The sequence below is a fragment of the Micropterus salmoides genome, unplaced genomic scaffold, assembly GCF_014851395.1.
Source record: "Micropterus salmoides isolate LMB-PRFRI ecotype aquatic unplaced genomic scaffold, ASM1485139v1 Ms_hic_scaffold_15, whole genome shotgun sequence".
Lineage (NCBI taxonomy): Eukaryota > Metazoa > Chordata > Actinopteri > Centrarchiformes > Centrarchidae > Micropterus > Micropterus salmoides.
The window spans coordinates 11,025,396-11,048,382 of NW_024040596.1; the positions used below are offsets into that span (position 1 = coordinate 11,025,396).

A 22,987-nucleotide genomic window follows, 5' to 3' on the forward strand; every position below is an offset into this window, starting at 1 on the left:
ACATTCATTACACAGACTGATATATTATTATTATTATATATAAGTGTTCATTCCTTTTAATTTTGATGATTATAACTGACAACTAATGAAAATCCCAAAATCAGTATCTCAGAAAATTAGAATATTGTGAAAAGGTTCAATATTGAAGACACCTGGTGCCACACTCTAATCAGCTAATTAACTCAAAACACCTGCAAAGGCCTTTAAATGGTCTCTCAGTCTAGTTCTGTAGGCTACACAATCATGGGGAAGACTGCTGACTTGACAGCTGTCCAAAAGATGACCATTGACACCTTGCACAAGGAGGGCAAGACACAAAAGGTCATTGCTAAAGAGGCTGGCTGTTCACAGAGCTCTGTGTCCAAGCACATTAATAGAGAGGCAAAGGGAAGGAAAAGATGTGGTAGGAAAAAAGTGTACAGGCAATAGGGATAACCGCACCCTGGAGAGGATTGTGAAACAAAACCAATTCAAAAATATGGGGGAGATTCACAAAGAGTGGACTGCAGCTGGAGTCAGTGCTTCAAGAACCACCACGCACAGACGTATGCAAGACATGGGTTTCAGCTGTCGCACTCCTTGTGTCAAGCCACAATTGAACAAGACACAGCGTCAGAAGCGTCTCGCCTGGGCTAAAGACAAAAAGGACTGGACTGCTGCTGAGTGGTCCAAAGTTATGTTCTCTGATGAAAGTAATTTTTGCATTTCTTTTGGAAATCAAGGTCCCAGAGTTTGGAGGAAGAGAGGAGAGGCACAGTATCCACGTTTCTTGAAGTCCAGTGTAAAGTTTCCACGTCAGCAATAGTTTGGGGTACCATGTCATCTGCTGGTTTTGGTCCACTGTGTTTTCTGAGGTCAAGGTCAACGCAGCCGTCTACCAGGAAGTTATAGAGCACTTCATGCTTCCTGCTGCTGACCAACTTTATGGAGATGCAGATTTCATTTTCCAACAGGACTTGGCACCTGCACACAGTGCCAAACCTACCAGTACCTGGTTTAAGGACCATGGTATCCCTGTTCTTAATTGGCCAGCAAACTGGCCTGACCTTAACCCTATAGAAAATCTATGGGGTGTTGTGAAGAGGAAGATGCGATACGCCAGACCCAACAATGCAGAAGAGCTGAAGGCCACTATCAGAGCAACCTGGGCTCTCATAACACCTGAGCAGTGCCACAGACTGATCGACTCCATGCCACGCCACATTGCTGCAGTAATTCAGGCAAAAGGAGCCCCAACTAGGTATTGAGTGCTGTAAAAATAAAAAATCCTTTTTTTGTATTGGTCTTAAATAATATTCTAATTTACTGAATTTGGGATTTTCTGTGTGGAATGAATGTATACATTATACAAGTTTCACTTTTTGAATGGAATTACTGAAATAAATCAACTTTTTGATGATATTCTAATTATATGACCAGCACCTGTATATACATGTATGAGCACACCAGGGCGGACACCATCAGGGCCTGCAGCCTTGTTAGGCAAGGATTATACTTTCCGCGTCCGTGAGAACGCAAGGGTCCGCGTGACGAAAAAATTGTCATCAAAGGGGGTATGTGTAGGGTCCGCACAGACGTCGACTAGCGCTCCCAGGGCAACAACTGACCTACTGCGCATGTGTGGAACGCGTCCGCAAAGCTGACTGCTGAAGGTAGTATAAACAGAAGTAATCCACGGGGTCTGCAGCTGTCCGTGTCCGCTCCAGAGTATTTTCGAGGCTTTAGAGTGGAGTCTCCTCAGCTGTCTTCTCACCTGGTCAGCAGTGAGGCACACAGAGGTCACATATGGGGGAGGGGAGGAGTCGTCAGGCCGGAGAAGGCAGTTAACCTGAGAGCCAGAGGGGAGGGGTGAATAGGGGTCTCCCAGGAGGGTGGGAAACAGGGAGGAGGAGGAGGGGGGAGTAATGGGGTTGGAAGTGCAACTCCTCTGCCAGTATGAGCATCACTGGCTTCAGACTGACTGGCAGCAGAGGAGTTGAAGGCAGCTTGGACATGGCCAACCAAACTTAATCTGTTCTATAACAGATTTTTCTCAATGGCTCCTCCCCCACTAACTCAGCTGTTGTCTGCCCTCAAACACCTCCAACCCCACTACTCCCCATTTGCTGTCCTCTCTCCCTTTCTCTTCACCATCTACACCACGGACTTCAACTACCACACAGAGTCCTGCCATCTTCGGAGGTTTTCTGATGACTCTGCTGTGGCTGCATGTATCAGCATGGTGACGAGGCTGAGTACAGATCTGTGGTGGGAGACTGTGTCACAGTGTGAGCAGAACCATCTGCAGCTCAACGTGGACATTGCGGAGGATTACAAATATCTGGGAGTGCACATTGACAATAAACTGGACTGGGCCAAGAACACCCAAATCCTCTACAGGAAGGGCCAAAACCTGAGATCCTTCGACAGCTGCCGGACGATGCTGAGGATGTTTTATGAGTGTGTTGTAGCCAGTGCTATCCCATTTGCTGTTGCATGCTGGGCAGCAGGTTGAGGGTAGCGGACGCTAACAGACTCAACAATCTGATCAGCAAGGCCAGTGACGGGGGTGGAGCTGGACTCTCTGTCAGTGGTGTCAGAGAGGAGGATGCTGTCCAAACTACATGTCATCTTGGACAATGACTCCCACCCACTCCATGATGAGCTGCTCAAACACAGGAGCACTTTCAGTGCAAGACTCATCCCCCCAAATTGCACCACAGAGGGCCACAGGAAGTCATTCCTGACTGTGGCCATCAAGCTCTATAATTCCTCCCTCTAAGTGTTGGACACACTGGTCCTTAGTTATTAAACTGGACTTTATAATCTGTGCAATAAACTGGACCTCATAATCTGTGCAATATTATCTGTTTAATAATTAATGTGCTCTCTGCTGCAATTCTGCTGCAATTTATTCACTATTACTGTTCACCATAACAATTCTTTGTAAATATTGTACAATTCACACTCCCTTATATTTTTCTTTATATGTTATATTTATACTCATATTTATATATTTCTTTATCTACCTACTTTCTATTATTATTTCTTTTCCTTATGCCTTGATGTGCAATGTGTGCAACTGTGACAAAATAATTTCCCCTCAGGGATCAATAAAGTATTTCTGATTCTGATGTATAGTGATATCAAGTAATGAAGAATCCTCTATATGTGCCAAAAAGACAATTTGAATAGCCTTAATCATAGCCTTTATTAAGACATGAACATATTTACACAACTAATGAAAATCATTTCTCAAACTACTGGAAGTAAGCTACGTTTATGTGTATTGTTATGTTCTCTTTCTAGCATCTGCCTTCCCATCACTTGTCTTGGAAAGCGCAGGGCTGTGAGGTATCAAGTGGACAGCCAAGATAATCAAACCAACGAATCTCCTCCAACAACAACAACAAACACACTGTACTCAAGCCAACAACCATAGATGTGCTAACTTTGGCCTTTGCTTCCACACACAAACACTCCAGTGGTTTAGGGGGGAAAAAGTTCCGCCCTTCTAAACTATACTGGCCAAACTATCTGATGTGGTCTGATGGGACGCAAAAGACAGCACATACCCCCTCTGGCTTGCATCTGTCGCAAATCATCCCTCTCTATCAAACAACAAGATAAGATTTCAGGAGAAAGCGCAGGGTCAGGGGCCTCATGTGGCTGAGGGTGTAGAGCGCAGGAAAGGCAGACGGAAATGAAGGTCAGGGATTTTTCTTATTCGCACTGGCACTTTTCTGACGTACAGCTGCTACCAAACAATCTTTCAAAAAGCTTCTATGCTTCTCTAAGAGTTTATGCAATGCAAAGGTCTGTTGAGAATACAAATGTCTTGTATGACAAAAACATAAAACAAAGATCAATTACGCTGTCCCTATAAACATTTTTAATGGTTCATACTGAATATAATCAGGGTCATATACATACACAAACATACATGTACTGAATACAAACCCACTGCAAATTAGGGCACAAAATAATGCTGATCTTAGCTAAAACAATCAGTTTTACCTTTGAGTCAGAACATGATACATAATCAATAGCACAGCTGAAAGGCACACTTTGACTGCTAATACAATAATTAATCATAGCCTATGATGACCACAGGGAATTTCTGCAGCTCCAAGTCATTTAGTTTGTGGTGAGTGAAGCAATGCTCTGGCCTTGAATACTTTTTTTTGGGGGGGGAGGGCACACAGACAACAATTTAACCCTGTCAGCTGATTCTGCTTTTAGTTGATTCAATTCATTGTGGGTTTTAGTGTTTTCATGGGATTTGTTGACAATAAAAAATACAACACATCATCAGACGTAACCTTTAAGTACAGTTTGACTGGAGGTACAGTATGTTTACTTGATCTGATCTTTTTACCCACGTCAGGTGTATATATGAACATTGAAACAGGTTATGGTTGCTCTAATCATTACTTCTGCTCATACTGACTGTAATGTGGGACAAAATCCAGAGTACTTGTTTTGTGCAAAAATGTGTTTTATCTGAAATTAATGTGAGGCTTCAGCAGTCTGACAGATAGCAGATAGTTTAGTATAGAATTCCCTCTTTGTGTTTCTCTCAAGCTGCAGTGGAGGGATAGGAACAAAAACAGGGAGTTTTGTATTAAAGGGCTGCAACTTTGGAAGATATTACCTTGATGTGTCTAACTTGGATCATGAAGTCTCATATCAATTTCAGATAAACTTTGTAACAAATTCTGCACAAAATGAGGACTTCTAGTAGCTATCATGTACAGGATGATTGAATACAACAAGCCAAACCTGTTTCTGCTGATATGGGCACATTGTTTCAAGACCGACTGGAAATATAGTGAACCCATCTTTTAAAATAATGTAAATCTTTTTATTTTTTAAAATAATAGTTAACCTTGTGTTAATTTACAAAGCCAGTCTTTTTAAGTTAACTTTATATTCACCGTTAGATTGCTTTTCACTGTCACATTGTAACTTGATTTGTCACAGCTCTATGGCTAATAGCTTAAAGAAATTCAAAAGTGTAGTTTATCTTTCAAGTATGAAGTAATGTCACCATGTTTTTATTTTATTTTGAACACTATTCCTATTTAACAACTAGATACGCAAACATAAACAAATGGCCTCAGCCATCTTCTCTGTCTATATTAGGAAGGTATACAAAAGTGAAATGAGTGGTTCAGTCTGCCTCACTGTTGTCTGCAGAAGCAAGCTTACCGGACCGTGGCAGGTCAAGGAGTCATCATCAGCTCGCTCACACTGGGCATCACACTCCACACACACTGACGCGTTGGCATACTCTCGAATATCCCTGAGAGAAAGAGGAGGATAGGGATGGAGGGAGGAATTAAGATGGGTGGGGAATAGAAAGTGATGCAGGGGTGAGAAACAAGAGAGGGGAGCAAAACATCATGTGGTAAGTAATACCTAAAAACTTAAATTTAAAGTCTAATCCCAACTAGATGCCTGTGCCTTTTACTGGCCTGGTGACTCACTACCTATTAAAAGAATCAAACCTTTTTTTCATAAAAAATTTGAAATAACTAAGGTAACCTTAGCCTTTCATCCTTTCTCCGTAAGTCTCTCTCTCACTCTCTCTCTGTCTGTGTGCATGGGGTTGGCCTAGATGCATTGTCTCTCAGAGCTAGATCAAATTAATGATATATAACTGATATGTTATCTGATAGCCAAATTACAAGTATAAGTAATATCCATACTGTTAAATATAAATATACAGCTTCATAGTGGCCTATTCCACATCTTTGCTAAGCAAGTTTTGTGGCAATGGAATTAAAGGCCTGTCCCATATAGACAGACTCAATTTACTAATTGATGCAAATAAAAGCCCAGGCTAATAACTGAAGTTTTACGGTAGACACATGTTTACTCAGTTGCTGCATTCACTCAAAAACTCTTTGGTTAACTTAGATATGAAGGGAGCTAAAAAGCTTAGCAATAGGGCATCAATCACCTCTTTACCATTTGACTGCACATGTATTTTGCACCAAAATGATGGCTTGTAAAAGCTTAGAGTGTCTAAAATATTTTTCAAAGGTGTCAAGTTTAGTCAGTAGCTGAAATGTAAGAGAAAAGTAGAAGTTCTGGGGACCCACAAATGATGAATAACACCTCTTACTATATCAAACCCCACCTAATACTAAAATAAGTCATTTATAATATCTGTAGTGTTTCATGACGTTAGTGATTATACTTTTTTAGCATTTCCTAATACCCTTTTTACCCCAAAATTAGCATGCGTATGGAGGTTTAAAGACTAGATGGACGGTTAGCCTAGCATGCTAATATTATAAAATAAATGGATGAGACGTTTATAGACATCCGCAGATAGAAACAGATGAAAGAGTTGCACCAGAAAAGGGGCAGAAATTTGCGTGTCCATCCAGGTGTCATGTTTCCATTACTGCTGATCGGAGCTGGAGCCGATGAATAACCATAACTACTGCAGAGTCCCCGGAGGGAAAGCCAATTAATCCTGATTGAACCCTTTCACACTGAAGACAAAAGCCAGATGTTAGCGGGTGTTAATGGTTTTTTTGTCCAGTGTAAAAGGGGGTAAATATTTTGATTCAGCACGGAGCACAGTGTAATTTTAAAAATGACTACATTTCACTGAATCATATTGTTGTTTTCTCTTATGGATTTCAAAATCCGCAGAAGTACACTTTCATTAGGCTATATCTAAGTCTACAAATTCACTGGAATCACCTACACCTTGCACAAAAGAAAGCCCTGTGGAATTCCTGCTAAATACTAATCTCAATGTCATATCTCATTTTATTTTCCAGAACATTCCCTTTATGAGCTTTCTTATTGCTGAACACGTTTGTAAATGATCCTTTTCAATCAATAATGTCAAATGAAAATTCAGGATGCCATTTCTAGAGCAAAGACGACAGATGGAGGGATTGAAAGAGATAGAGGAATTATTTATAGTGGGTAGATTTGTCTGACAATGCTTGCTTTTAAAATAAAAGGTCAGTAGATGTAGTCACTGCTTCAATCTCAAACACATGCACGCACACACTCCTGTTACACTCGCAAGCATGGAGGTCGACACAGTTGAAAGTGCAGTACCTGCGTGGGTTGCAACCTTTTCAAAAATCAATTAAATTAAGAGCCTTGTTATTCAATTTCTGAAATCCCCTTATGATAGTAGAACACCAGAGTGGCCTCGAAAAGTCATTAAATTGACCACAGTGCGGCTGAGCTGGCACTTCGCCTTTTTCACTATAGGACAAGGAGAATGACTTTTGGGTAGTTCTCTTTTGGTCAGTGAGGGAAAACACAATGTTTAATCCCAGCAATAGAAAAAATGTCATTGGCCCAGTGGGATCTAAATCAAATTAGTATTAATTATGCCTCATCTGGCCTTCATAAAACCTTCCAGGAGGCAAGGGAGGTAAGCCTTTGTCTGGGTGTGTGCTGGTTGAAATAATAAAGGCTGCACTGTAGCTGGAAGATATCACTGACGCATAGGGTTCTTTGTGATGTTCTGCTAAATTCTGCTTTTTTGTATATTCTGCCCATTAAGGGTCAGAGATACAGCAACACATTTACTATGAATAATACACTTTTATGTGGTAATGCCAAACTTTTATGCTCACTCTAAGAAATAAAACATGTGAAACAGCATTAAATAAACATTTGAAATGTAAGGCAAGTTGAGCTCCTCGTCGTTTTGCTCTGTCTGACCCCTGTTGTGTTAGGAAATTTTCAAAATGCTGAGGTAAAATACACATACACTGAAACTCATTTATTTTTTGAAAACTAAAATTGTTTGTCCTAAAGCACCTATGTCCTCCAAGTTTTTATCTTGCACAGCTGACATGAAGCAATTTCTGCTAACTGTCATGCCACCCTTGTTAAGGTAGATTTGCTGCACTTCTACAGTAAAAACCAATTAACATAGGAACCAGAAGGGAAGTCAGAGAGCACAGACCTCCGCCGACCTATCTCGCAATGGTAACAAAAGTGAAAAATAATTTTTGTATACGCCCACGTGATTCGGATCCACTCCAAAATTGAATACTTTCTACCTTGGCCCATGCTACACCCTTCCACCAAGATTCATGACAATCAGGCCATTGGTTTTATGTAATCCTGCTGACAAACAAACAAACGACACTGAAAACATAACCTCGTTGGTGGATGTAATAAAGGTGCTGTAACAAAAGTTTGAACTGCAGGGACTTGAAGATTTGACTAGGCTGATAAATAAAAGAAAAATAAAGGCACAAACAATAATGAAATATTCAGAGCATGACTCATAAAACACTGGAATTGCTCAGAGTGTAAAGAGTTGGGGCTGCATTCATTGAAGCTCTATATTTGGTAGATGATGTGCTGGTTGTGCTGTTAACGCTGACGGTGTGGGTGGTGCTGACGTGCAGGTGGACAGGTAGGCAGGGCGTGGCCCCGTGCGCAAGCAGTGACTGTGACACGCAGTGACACGCCTAGCCCCCCTGCCCTAACAGCACCATCGGGTCCTCGTCATTCCTCTCCAATGTGGCCACCACAGAGTTTTTGATCAAGTTGCGACTCCAAACTTAAAAGCATCTTTCCATCAGTTCTGTCGAGCAAAAATCTAAAATGTTATTAATGAAACTCACCAGGGGAGCGTGTCTTCTCACCCTCTGCTGTGCGGTGGAAAGCATCAAGCTATACTTCCTTTTAAAGTCAAGGGACCCCTATTGTTTGTCGAAACTCTGCAGGGGTGCTTTATAAACCGAGACTTACCACTACGTCTTAAATTGTTATTTTCACCCCCCGGCTCTTAAATATTATCCATAGTAAATAGAAAATTACTGCTAAACTTGAAAGCTGTAACAGAGAGCCTTGGGGTGTTCTTGAACTGAAAATTAAGTTTTGATGAGAAGGTTGTGTAGGGGGTCTTCCAACAATAGAGGAACATTGAACATTACGCCACTTCCATTCATAGCTAAAAATTATATATTTGTCCTTGATTTGATTAGATATTACATTTTACAGCTGCTCCTCTCTCCTGAAACTGGAGACTCCGGAATGGTCCTGGAGGGGTTCTGTCAAGTACTTAATATATGATGGTATAATTGATGGCGGATTACTTGAACAACTGAAATGCTACCTCCTTCACAGGTCCGACTGCCTTAATGTGCTGAACGTGACCAGACGGCACCTAAACTCAACTGTTTCTGTTCATACATTCTGTTCATACATTGTGCTGATGACGGACTGGCAGGGAGGCCAGTAAACATGGTGATCTTTGGAATTAAATCTTTCAAAATCAGGGGGAAATAGCTGAATTATTTGTCAACATACCTGTACACTAACCTTGAAGGTTGAAGGGAAAGTGATAATAGCCCTGAGAGCCCATCCAAATATGAACTATTTTGTTATCGGGGCCTTTATACACTATAACCAGTAGCAAGATGGGTTGGCATTTGAACACAATAGCGACTGAAAAAAGTTGGGCAGGAAAGCTTTAGTTAAAACAGGTTGGCCATCTGTGCCAAGCCAAGTCTCAGTGACAAGCACTCTAACTTTTCTTTCACATTATGCGTTCATTGATAATGAACGGCTTATCTAAAGGGACTATATGTACGTTTTTCAATGAAATTAATCAAATTTTCATTGCCTTATTGTCTATGGGCTCAAAACTCACTTAGAAAGGAAGCACACGCCTGTTTTCTCCGTTGCTTGCATCAGCCACTATTCAGCCATGTGCGTGCTCCCGAGCCTCTCTGGTACTACAGCGACAACACGGCAGCTAACGACATGCAGTCCACTAACACCATAAAACAACCGTCTCACAGCAAAACACAGGCTTCACGTAAGGATACAAAACAACAATAAAGGTTTATGTGCTGAAGCCCATCAGACCAAACAGGTTCAGATGATGTCGAGTAAGAACAAAGTGAGCATTAGTAAAGCTGGAGCAACACAGAGAAAGTCACAGTAGCTCGCCAGCTAACGCAGGGCAGTTGCTAATGTTATCCAGTGCAAAGTTATTTCACCAACTAACGCAACCCATGTTACTATCCTGTGCACAAATGTTGATTTAGCCTGCAAGAAAGGATGTAATGGTAAAAAGCAAATGTGGAGCGATTTGTTTACTAATGTTAGCCTATAGTGATGCAGCCAGGAGCAGCCAGCTAACGCTACAGTAGCTCGGACCTGCCACTATTTGCTTCGTAACATTGAGTTTAGGTTTGTTGTGGTACCAATACTCAGATACACAGCTTCTCCAGCTCTCCGTTGCTGTAACTAACGTGACCCACATAATATACAATACTGCAAATTCACAGCAACAACAACCCAGAGGAAGAGCCATGCACTAACACTACAGTAAAGTTGCTTACTGCGGTCTTATTGTTATAAAGTGTGACACAATCTCGTTATAATATTCAGTCCAGCTCACTACCCATTTCGTTATCATCCAATACATTTAGCTGTGCTGACATTGCTGAGCCTCCGGTGAAAGATACACAGATAGGCAAGCTAACGATGTGGCACATCGGCTAAATGCAGTAAATGTACCGTGATCATGTAACGAGCATTAGTTCAACCTGCAGCTGATAAAACTATTACTGTAACGTTGTAGTAGGGGTTTACCGGAGTTTCCAGTATATTGTGTGAAGCTGTCTCCCTGCCTGTCTATAGCTGCTGTCACTCTGCCTTTTTTCCGGGAAGATTGTGCCGATATGCGGCTGGCTGCACTGAATGAAGTAACGTTACAGAGCCAGTGTTGAGCTGCCTCTGAGACGGGTACGTTGAAGTAACAGAGCCTGAACATGTCTGGAGAAAAGCCACAGCCTGCATGCTGGTGTTCCTGCGTTTATTGCAGGATTTCTCTATGAAAGTGGTTGTGGTTGTGGTTGATTATGCTTGCTCATGAGGTCAAGCGAGCACGCATATGAGCACACGCCTGGTAGCAATCTTAAAATCGCTAGTGGCCGCTGGAAACTCCATAATGCCCTAGCCCAGGTGAAACAAATTACATTTGTGCCCAAAGAATGTAGGGTATTTGGTGTGACAAGGAACAAGCAGCGACCCTATCTGTCTTAGTCATCTGTGTTTGTGTGTGTATGTGGGTTGATGCCCTGCAGATTTTGTTAGTGGTGATTTACATGGCCGAAAGAAAGTAGTGTCTTCACATACATCTGTGTTTTTCCGTGGTTTACATTCAGAGTGCTTTTGGAACTTGATACAGATGGCCATACTAAGATGGTGGGAATAAACAAGGTAAGGGTGCAGCTTGGCAATAAAATTGTGTCATTCATTGTAACCTCCTTGTTCTCCTTGAAAAGATCCATTGATCTTAATCTGCTGTTTGTAATTTTGCTTTGTAAATTATTCACAATCTTGGTCAGTCTGATAAAGCATGCGGGAGTGCAGAGCGAGAGGAAAGAGGTGGTGTCTTGTCATGTATAGAAGCTACCTATTATGTAAGACAAGGACAGGACATCGTTGGTCTTGTGCAGAGTTTTGTGTTCGTGCTGTGCGGCCGACAAATGCATGCACGTCGCGGTTCCTTGTGGGTCTATTTCAAGTACTATCTAAAAACAATATGATATTCTTTGTGTTGTTCATCAATGGTGATAAATGATCCGAATGTCCCGCGAGGTGCGGATAACTTGGCACAACAACTCTGCCACTATGGAACATCATACACTGCAGGGCTGCACACGCTACGCCTACACATGCGCGTTGACCCCCCCTTCTTTTAGAGTAATTTTGGATTTATATTGTAATAGGCTGTATATTAACTTATTGGGAGAAAACTGGTACTTCTATGTAAAATCAGACGTTGAGCACCCCCATATCGCCAAAATGGCATGATCCTCATTTTGTTTCAAGTTTCAACTGTGAGATTGACAGTTGAATCAGGCTCCGCCCATCTAAGCATCGAACCTTCGACTATGCGGGGTCAGCATTAGTGTTCATTTACATACTAAACAAACAGCAAGATGTTCAAAATCAAATCAAATACAACATAAGCTATTGTTTTCATTTATAGTTCACAGGGAACCTCTTGCAGTGTAGCTGATGTGAATTGCTAGGCATTAAATGTTCATCTGCAATTCTCTGTAGTGGCCAGTAACATTTGTTCTTGCCTGAATCTTGTCCCATGACATGGTTAAGCTATGTTTGAGACTGAGAACATGACCACAAATACTGATATACTGAATATCTTGTAAAACTACTTGATTCTGCTGGCAAAATATTATTTACACAAATGTAGATCTCCTCCTGTCCTGCATTTAAATAAAATAAAAAAAGTATATGTAGCATATGATCTTAGATGTAGGTATTGTATTGAACTAATATCATGTTCTACAAATGTCTGTTTGAATTATTTGATAAAATGTGGAAAAAAATTCTAAAACCTTCTGGCCAGGAAACTGGCTTTGTAGTTGCTGTACAGGATGCCGTTCAGTCACACAAGTAGAGACGCAAAGAGCAGTGTTCACAAGCAGTGACTGCCATTGCAACACCTGCTGGCAACATAAAATAATATTAAAACACTGAGCGGCAGGGAAAAGCAGTTTTGCTTTTTTGATGATGATTATTTTTGCTGTGTGGCAAAGCCAAAAACAGTAAAAGTCTTTTTCTTCCTCTCTGGAAGTTTGCAGTCTCTTTCCTGGTGCACTGCGCTGATTACAATATAGCGTCACCACATAGGCAATTGCAGTTGCAAATGACAGAAATCCACAAAGGGCAATGCTTGCTAGACAATACTGTTTACCATGAAGATACCCGTCAGAGTTTTGTCAAGAGTTGGAGGCAACACATCACGTAATTGTCAGTGCAGGAAAAAACCTACTATGCCCTGGAAAAACTGGCACTTTTTGTCATTTTTTCCCCATTTTTGGTAAGAATTCTAACCTATGCACCTTTTTTTGTGAGCATCAAGTAGAAATGATTCACAGATATAGTGGGCAAATTAGAGGTCAAATTCCTAACATGATTAGGACATTTACAGGACATGTACTGTATCTGTACAATGAACCAGTAACTCCAGGGTTTCTATAAAGAAACTGCTTGGCCCAAGTGAAGTGGTAAAGCCACCTATATCCTACATCCTAAACACCAGCCACACGTATTCAATATATGGCCTTTGCTGTTTGAAATGGCTCCTTTGCTGAAGGTTAATGTTGTATCGCATAAACATCTGTTGTTGTCAGAGGAGGTGGTTTTTGTTTTGTTCATAGTACCTTTGCTATTATACACTGCAGGAAACCTTGAATTCTTCCTCATCTGCTGTCCCCTTCAGTCATGTAGCAAGAATCCTACTCAACCTCCAACTATCTATCTAACTAGCACTATGGAACTCTTCCAATCAGGATGAAATAGGAACAATGTGTTGCAAGTATCTGTATATCTATGTATGTGTGCGTGCACCTGCATAACTCACCCTTCGTAAAGGTTGCAGGTATCCACACAGGTTCGTCCACGGCTGAAAAATCTGCAGGAGAGGCACTGGTCTGGGCCAGGACCCCAACACCCTGCGTCTGAACACAGCGGGTCACACACCATGTGCTCCTTAGCTGCTCAATACACACATACACAAAAAGAAAGCACTTTGGTGACTCAGTGCAGAAGCAGAGAACAAACCCCAAATTGCCCCAAATTAGCTCGATACAAAATTAGCCAAAATAGTCCCATTATTTATGAAAAGACACAGAGCTAGACGTACTAAGACACACGCAATTTGCGAGGGTTCATTTTTGCATTAAATTTCTACGCCTCCGCAGAACAGCTGTTAATTTGCAGTGGTTTAAAAAAAGGTGTATTTTTGTGGGGATGACTTTCCTAAACAATGGCAGGAGAAATTACAGCAAGACACATGAATAGGTTTAGTTCTTAAAGACATGAGCTGGAGGACTACGCTATTTCTATTCAAGGAATAAGACATTGTCAAACAATATGCATTAAAACAATCACACAATGATTACTCTCCTGGATGAACTGATAGACAACCTAGTTCCTCCCACAAAATGGTCCGATTCGATCCCACCAGCAGTTTTTAAAATGTTACATTAATTAGGTCATCTCAGTCAAGACTGTGATGGGCGTCCTATGTGTGTGTGTGTGTATGTATATATATATATATATATATATATATATATGCTGAATCATCAGTGACGAAGCATTAATTGGAGCCAGCAAGCACCGGCAGATGCCATGCGGCCTTGTTGACTGATTTAACTTATAGAAGATTAGACAATAAATAAACCCTTTAACTTTATTGTCCACATTTACTTGAAGGGTTTAATTCACAACACAGCCTTTTAGCTCTCTTTGGTGTCAAAACGCTTGAATATATAAATAGGCCTATTGAATCTTAACATTACATTTTTTCTTTTTTTGTTTACAAACTAAACAGTACAATCATTTGTTGTGTCTTTGGATAGTCATGAAAATTTATTGTAAAATCCACCTTTGATTTAGAAAAAGACAAGCATGAAAAGTGTGGGTTTCATTTACTTTGGATTGCATTCATTCACAGAGAGAAAATGCCCCTTTCTCCCAGCCCTTTCATTGTGAACAATCTGGATGCTGTTCTCTCCATTTCTGCTTTGCTGTTTCTCATATAGTACTAACAGACTCAGGCCATAACATCTCTCTTATCTTTCTCTCTCTCTCCCCCATTGTCCCCCTTCAGCACTCGGCCTTGCTATATCTGAGAGCATTACAGTGACAAAATGAGAGTGGTGAAGTAACATGGTGACAGAACTGCAGATACACTTGGAACTTTTATCATCCCGTCGGCGTCTGATGTGATTTCCCACTTGTCGGCAGATTTTAAAAGAGACTTTTCTCTTCTCGATATCTATGGCCATGGTTATAAAAAAGGCCACTGCTATTTTCAAGGTCCCGGCCACATGTAAGCCAGGGCTATGCCTCAGTGTCAGCCATAGCCATGTCCAAAATGCCTAAAATTTCAGACAAAATGATGCAGATACATGGAGAAAACATGCAAAACAAGTGTCTTCTTTTAAGGGCAGAGGATGAAAGCATTGCCTTTCACAAGATCAAAACTACCTCTGTTAGGCTTCCAGTGCCTAAGGTAAACTGACCGGGCAAAGGGAAAGGTGAGGAGAAGGAGGAATGATGGTTGCTGAAAAGGAGGAAATAAACAAGGGAGAGGAGAGGTTGGATGGCTTTTTAACTATACAGCACTCGAAAGATCAAAAAGATACCAACTTCAGATGTTTCTGACACGGTTGAAAAACAAAAGCCCATGGGGCTTGAGCTGACAGGTGCCTTTTTGAATCCCATGGGAGACAGGAGAACAGGCTATGATGATGATTATGATAAAGGCTTGTAACAGGCAGGAAAGAGGGAAGGAGAGAGAAAGAGAGAGAGAGAAGGAAAGAAAGAAAATGGATATAAGGAAAAAAAACAGCCAAGTCAAAGAGAACTAAATAAAAATCAAGAGGACACAAAATAAAACTAAAATAATGAGTGAACAAACAAACACTTGTCAGATAACTATAATAATGGTAAACAGAATAAAAGGGTTGTGAGGACAGGAGGTGTAGTTGGAAATCAACTGTTGCCTTAAGTTTCCTGCATCCCTTTCTTCTGCATCAAAGGCAGAGAAAGTAAAGCAGTGCAGCCATTGAAAAGGCTAAAGAGTTAGGCAGGATAAGGATTATCCTATCCTAAATGGGTTTGGTATGGTATTTATTTATTTTATTACTAAAGCTGTAATGTCGGAATTTTGGTGTAATCAGTTTCAAAATACATAATTTAGAAATTATACAATGAAATATTTTTAGATCTTTAGAAAACCAAAAATATCAACCTGAAGAAAGGTTCTTCACATGGTAAAAAAAAAATCAGAGAAGTTCTTGTGATATGTTATCAATAACATTTCTCCATTACCTTGGACACCAAGGTACAGCCTATGATAATTAAAATGACCTGTGTAGGTCTATGATGCATGTGCAGTGCTCTGCCTTTAAGACATGCAACAACATTTTTGTATTCTTATCTCAACTTTCTCATACTTTTATCGTAAGGTGTGCTTATATGTGTGTTAATTTTTCCAAATAAGATTCAGCAAACTAACTTCACATAACTGTGTAAATGACCCACGTAAACATGATGAATGCCTTCTGTGTTCAGGAAGTGTTCATTCATGAAAAAGACACTGAAGCATGAAAAGAAGAACTTTATGACTTCAGAGATCCATGAAGGAAAGTTTTTCATTTAACAGTGTCAGCAGTGGAATTAAGAGAATAGGGTTGGATTGCTGTGTCTGTCTGCGGAGTTGCGGCTCTAACAAGTTTCACATTTGCAGAAGCACAGCCGTGGTAGTCTAAACCAAGACAACCTTTCATCTGTCTCTGGCAATATATCAGAACTCTGTCACTCTCTTCCAGGGGCCCGCCGCATTAAGGCATCCAAAAGATTACACTCCCATCTGACCTTGTTAAATACAGAGACAAATCAACCTTAAAAAATTAAATTAAATTAAAAAAATAAATTTGTTCTGAGAATTTAAATGAATGATGACATCATTAAGCTATATGAATACATTTATACTCCAACTGCAGGGTCAAAACTCAGGTTTAAACTCAGAATTGTTTCAAAGTAATGAAATATATAATCAATTACTGAAAAGAAATGGGTTGGTATAACAGCAGACTAATTGCACATGACTCCTACAACAGGTCTAGACCACTCCTAAATTGTGTGTGTACTGAAGAGAAAATTGGTGAATGCATGCTCCTAAATCACTTGTACACACCACTTAAGAATAAATCTGTTTGTATGAGGCTCATTGTTGCGAAGGCCAGCGTTATGAAACAGCCCTTTCTGGATAGGGTCTATTCTACTGAGTGCATTGATGGGGATAATATTGAATTAGCAATTTCTATCCGGAGATTTGACCTTCTGAAGAAGTGTGTGAAGAAAACAAAAGTCTTTTCTCTCTCATATATTACCCCAAGCCCTGCTCTCTAAAAATGTTGTTAAAAAACACTGACATTTTATTGCTAATGAGCCATCACTCAACAGTACGTTTAATGACCCTATGATAAGCTCTGTGATTCCCTTTTGTCAAATATTTGCCCTGATGAAGTTGTAGTAGCTGAGCTTGAATTTATTATTTAATACTTGCTTTGGAACAAAGTGAGCAGATCTTTGAGAATGGAAAAAAAAATGTCTGACTTGCACACCACGGTTATCTACCACCAGATATGGACTCAGTAGGCTAACTTGTGAGATATTGTTAATACTCATAATGGTTTAACTTGACAAAAGTCCTCTGAAACATAGTAACTCTGTTCACGATCAGACTTTAATCAGCTCAGTGCAAAGCGATAGGTATTTAAAAAATACAAAGAGAAACCAGACAGACTTGTAGTTTATCAATTACACTCCAAAAAACTGTGGCCTTAATAAGTGAGCAGAAATTTGACTTGTTTGACAACAATTGTGGCTAACTTTTAACTTCAACTAATGAAGCTTCTTGGATGAGAGGTGAAACATCTTCAATCCTACAACAATTATATTTCATTTCAACTTGACCTTGTACTACCTGGATGAATGACCACAAGAACAGGCCTAGTGGAAAGTTTTGTAATCTAGATGAAGTATGATTTGAAAAAAACCCAAAAAACTTTGATAGCACAAAACATGACTTTGTTCTTAGTCGCGTCTGCTAGCTAACTCTATAGCACTAAGTTGGCACTTCAGCTCACAGAAAGTGCTACAGTGGAAATTGGTTTTCACTTGGTTTTCTGGTTTCTCTAATTGCCCAATGACATTTCTACATCACTACAACTACGCATGTACTCGAATGAAAATATGGGCATATGCAGACTACTTCTCCTCTGTTTTTGCTGCACTGTAAGGGGGCAAGACCCGCCCTTTTCCAGTCCCTGCTAGGCTCAGTCAAGTGTAGACACACACACACTCTGATGCACACAGAGCGGTGTGTGACTTTTGAGTCTCACCCAACGTCTTCAAAGTCACAGAAGAGAGAGAGTCTGTGTGTGTGTGTGTGTGTGCGCGCGCCCAACACTAAGGAACTGCCCAGGGGAAAGGAGCACATGAACAGCAAAAAGGGGCCAACTCAATAATGCAAATACTGGCTCATTAATGAACATTATACATAAATGAATAATTGTGGCAGTGATATAATAAAAGCTCTTCCATTTTTAGAGACACCGCTTTTGTCTCATCACTTTGGATATTTGCCTAATTTAATTTGGCCAAACCTTGCCTTCTCTGAATGGTCCTGTTGGTTAATTGGTCTGATTATGGGATTATTTTAGTTATTGTTTTTAGTTGTCTTTAGAAATGAGTGCAATAATATCTTCTACTCAGACAGAGAATATTAGACATGATAAGTGTGTTTCTGCTATTACTATGTTCAGTATCAGTGCTGCTTTCTGCAGGAGCGTAGTGAAGACAGATTGTCTCACCTAGATAATCGACCTGGTTTTAGAGCTTGAGCATTGATCTAATACAGGTTTTTGCCACGACAAAGCAAGGCAAACTATGTTTGATGGACCTCCATTTCTGTTTTGGTACAGGAACACAAGAGTTTTTGATGTTTGTGATGATTTTGGTATGAACTTACAGCACTTCTGTGGGCTTTGGTTGTTGCGGATCAGAACTTTCTGGTTTGCAGTGCGGAACAGTCTCGTCCAGTTGACAGTGTTGTAGTAGCAAAGCTGGCTGTTCTCTGCGATGTGGACATTCCCAGCGCTGATCTCTCTTAGGGACTGGAGCTGCAGTGATGAGATGCCCTGCTGCTTTAATACCAGCAGGGAGATCCCACTGAGAGGGAGGAAAGGGTTGAGGTGAGAGGAAGAGAGGGCCAGACAGCAGGGAAAGAAAGATGAGAAGAGCAGGGAGAGGAAATTGGGGGGGAAAAGGGGGAAAGGAGAGGAGCAGAGTAGATGGATTTATTTCATGGGTTTTGACAGCAGAGTTAGGTTCTTCAAAAAAATCCAATCTTTGTTCTGTCATCATGTCATGTGGCCTATTTATGAACATTGTATGATTCGCATACCCAACTTTCTCTCCATCAAATAATGTTCACGTGCAAAAAACCCCTACCCTTTAAAGGGGAAAAGTAATGCTGGCTAGAATACTGTATCTAAAACTTAAATCATGTGGTTAAGATTGGGGAGGGATGGTGTTCATGATTAAATAATAAAAACAAACCGGCTGGATGGAAATGTGTGAGATTGCAGTACAAAATCCAAATAGAACATTGAGGAGGGTGCGGCTGCTCAGTGGAAAACTCACATTCAATATGTTAAAGGAAACATACAGAGAAAACATACTTCAGTACTAAGGTGAGAAAACAATTAGCTACATTCCAATGTGCTCCTAATTTGAAGAAATACTACCATTAAACAACACTAGCAAAGTATGAGAAAGGCTACTGATTATCCCCACCATGGTCTGGTTTGTGTAGAATAATTATACCACAATATAGTCATTTCACCATGATCTAGAACAGGGGTGTCAAACTCATTTTCACCAAGGGCCACATAAACATTTCGGTTACCCTCAAAGGGCCAGTTGCAACTGTAAGACTGTAAACATAACTACTCCTTAACATATTGTTAAATAACTGTCTCTTTATTTGATTATGTATTCAAGTTAAGGACATTTATCAGATGTAAAAATATAGCCATAGTAAGAAAATTTCTCTGTGTTATTATAACGTAAATAAATGAATTTATCAGATTTAAAAACCCATTACTCCATCAATCAAAGATCAAACATTTCAAGTGAATAACAAAGACAAATATCATCAAACATAATCTTTTACAGTAACTTTTCACTTTTTCACAGTCCAGAGGTGCAGAACCATGGTAAAAAACAAATAATTGTGAGCTGCTAATAACAGATGGACAGATGAGACATTTGATAAAACTGCACACAGCCTTGCTGAGGGCATACGTCCAACTAATGAGAGATGGTTTGATTAGCTGGAAAAATGCAGACATATGGGCTACCGTAGCCTATGCCTAGTTCACACTACACGATTTTTAGCCCGATTTGCCGCTCGGCGAGCTACATAAGGATGTAGGCTGTGATCGGGAGAAAATCAGTGGTTGATCTGCGGTCGCCAGTCGTTGTGTGAACTACTCAACGACACATTTCTGACACATCACCGAAGTCTGCCACATATCTATCATGCCAAATATCTGTCAGAGTCGGCCGACTCGACATCCACATCCAGCCAATGAGAGCAGGCAGCGACTTTTTCACTGCACATTTCACTCACATCCAGCTCTCTCTGACACAGACAGTCTCTGCTACCTGCGTGTGCTAATCATGGTGCTAATCCATCCTTTCACCCGTATTCTTTGTCTTTACAATTGGTATCTTTATAATAACAAACAACCGCTGTTTTATGTGTAGGTTCGCGTCATTTCCCGTTTGACATTTCAGGTGTGTTTTCGAGACCAGCGTCGGGTGACAGAGTCGTTGTCAGCTCCTGCAGTGTGTGACCTCCTGTCACCGATCAGTCACGTAGTGTGAACGCAAACAACGACTTCAAGACTTCCGTCACAAGACGGCAAGTTGTGTAGCTTGACGCTGAAAGTCGTGTAGTCTGCACGAGCCTTAACTAACGTTGATCCTTCATCACTGATACTGCCTCATAACACAAAAGACAAACATGTATTTCATGAAATTGCCTTCCTTCTGCATCAATTTTTCTCGTCTTAGACATTTAGGGATTGTTTGTATACATTTCTCATCTCCACTTGTCGGAAAATAATGGCGGGATGCCCTCACTTCTCGGGTCACAAAATCGACTTGCATTGTGGGAGATGTAGTTTATGGCAGCATAGACTTCTATTTTAGGACAATCATGAATCTTTAAAGCTTTTGCGGGCCACATAAAATGACGTAGCGGGGCGGATTCGGCCTTGAGTTTGACACATGTGATCTAGAAGCTTTAATATTCAATCTTCTTTCAATACACTGCACGTGCTTTATTTTTGCTGTATTTTTTCTGTTTCCACATTTTCCTGCTGCAACAATATAACATGTTTTTTTCTCTTTCTTTGATTGCTCAAAGCCTACCCCCCTTAAGGCTCCACTTGAACACTCTAAAAGTGACAGCAGGCCAATGGGGTGCGGGATCAAGCATGGGATAAGGGTAGTTGGCAGGCTGTAATTTATACTGCAGCCTGCTGTTTCCTTCTGCAGGTGGATGACACACATGTGAACATCCCACAATCCAGACTATGCCATCAGCTGCTCAGACAATTTGTTTCCATCCAAATGTCACAGTAAATTTCAGAGCACCTTTAGAAAAATCACTAAAAATCAAAAGATAAATTACTATGTTCTACCAAATGGGTTAAAACAACTAAGTTGGCTTCTTAAATGTCAAAACAAACAATTATTTGGTTCCAACTAATGTTAGATCCCAAGTCGTCACATATGCATGCATGGTCAAGACCTGTTGGCGTCAGTCTGTAAAGCACTGTGGTAGGTCAATTTCAATTTCAATTTCAAAACAATTTATTTATCCCCATGGGGCAATTGCGAGACCCGTAGATTAGTACAAGTTAGGGTTAGGGTTAGGGTTAGGGCTAACCAACCGGAAGTGAAGGCCTAGGTGTAGGATATTTACCAGAAAAGTCAGAAACCAGACTTTTTAAGCCAGGTGACCAGCGTTTGTTTCCCATGTGAAACAAAAAGTCAACATAGAAAGTTTTTATTTAAGTTATGTAGGTTACATAAGTTGTGTAAGTAATGCAAAAAATTGCAGAGCAACGCAGACACAATTGCACAAGTATAAATGCCTATGACGGCGCGGATAAACCAATAAACAGTTTGGCCAATGGTTTCACGCTATTCCACTGATCAAAACCTCACGGTAATGCTGCAAGATATACAGCAATGTGTCAACAAAGGCAAAGAAGAAGAATAGTGCTGGCTAGTAATCACGGAAGTTAATAATGCAGCTTAAAACCTTTAAGAAGAATTAACGATGCGAAGAAAATGCACTCGACATGTTTGTTATACGTCAAGGATACATACAATAGGTTTTGTTGCCTGATACTGAATGTAAACAGTTTTTGTTTACAGGGAAACTCCACAGGGCACCTTTAATTGTGTACAATTCTAATAACATTGTAACTGATTTTGTGGGATGGTTTAATACATCAATTTATTAACACATTACTTTTCCTGTCCAAGTACTAAGCTCTGTTTGAGGCAGTGTTGACACGCTCTGGTATAAATTACACTCCTGGTCTAAAAAACATCCACTCACAGCAAAGCTATTATGTTCTCAGGTGCGTACCTGTACAGCGCTCTTCCCCCAATAGTTGCCAGGTTGGAGAAAACACTCAAGTCTGTCATGTTGTCAGGCCAAGACTGGATGTTCAGAAAGCCTAAATGGGGGCACACACACACACAGAGGTTATAATGAGTCACCAATACTGACAGACTAGAATCAGCTGTCTATCATATCCTCTATTTCACACAGTGACAAGAATAAAATGAGTAGGGAGAGTTGGCATCTCTCTGGAATTAGCAACATTCCAGGACCACAGTAACCACACCACCTGAGTCTCATCAGAAAGCAGCCAAGCACTTCTAAGCCAGAAAAATGTTATAGGCACAGAAAGTCCACAGAGGAGTTTGGTGCCAGCTATGACGAGTGGAAAGTTGGATATATCAATATTTTTGCATTTCCTTTATCTGCCTCTCTGCTTTTGAATCATTTAGAAGATTAAATGAATAGCTGAGAGGATGGCTGTGGCTCATTTAGGATTTTCAATAATGGATTCAGAAATATGAAATATTTAGCAGGGAAATGGTAGGGGGGTACAATCCCCAAGCCAGTACCGGAGGACAAACAAAACAGTTGGATGAGGCTATGAGACCACGGGAAAATGCACAGAGGGTAGGGGAGTAAAGGTAAGAGATGGTGGAAGTAAGGGAAGTCTAGGTAACATGACAAAGAAAACACAAAATGTCAGAAATTGCTTTGGCATTAAAAGAAAACACAGAG

General features: G+C 40.5%; 1 protein-coding gene across 2 annotated transcripts in view; it reads right to left on the reverse strand.

The window, feature by feature from the left end:
• The window catches only part of erbb4b (erb-b2 receptor tyrosine kinase 4b), a 362,769-nt gene that overhangs the window by 75,604 nt on the left and 264,178 nt on the right, over nt 1-22,987 (reverse strand). For both annotated transcript variants that reach the window (XM_038720293.1, XM_038720292.1), the window contains exons 11-14: nt 22,274-22,364; nt 18,572-18,771; nt 13,388-13,520; nt 5,191-5,284 (exon numbers count right to left, since the gene is read on the reverse strand). In XM_038720293.1, coding sequence (XP_038576221.1) covers nt 5,191-5,284; nt 13,388-13,520; nt 18,572-18,771; nt 22,274-22,364 — 518 coding nt within the window. The remainder of the gene's footprint in view (nt 1-5,190; nt 5,285-13,387; nt 13,521-18,571; nt 18,772-22,273; nt 22,365-22,987) is intronic.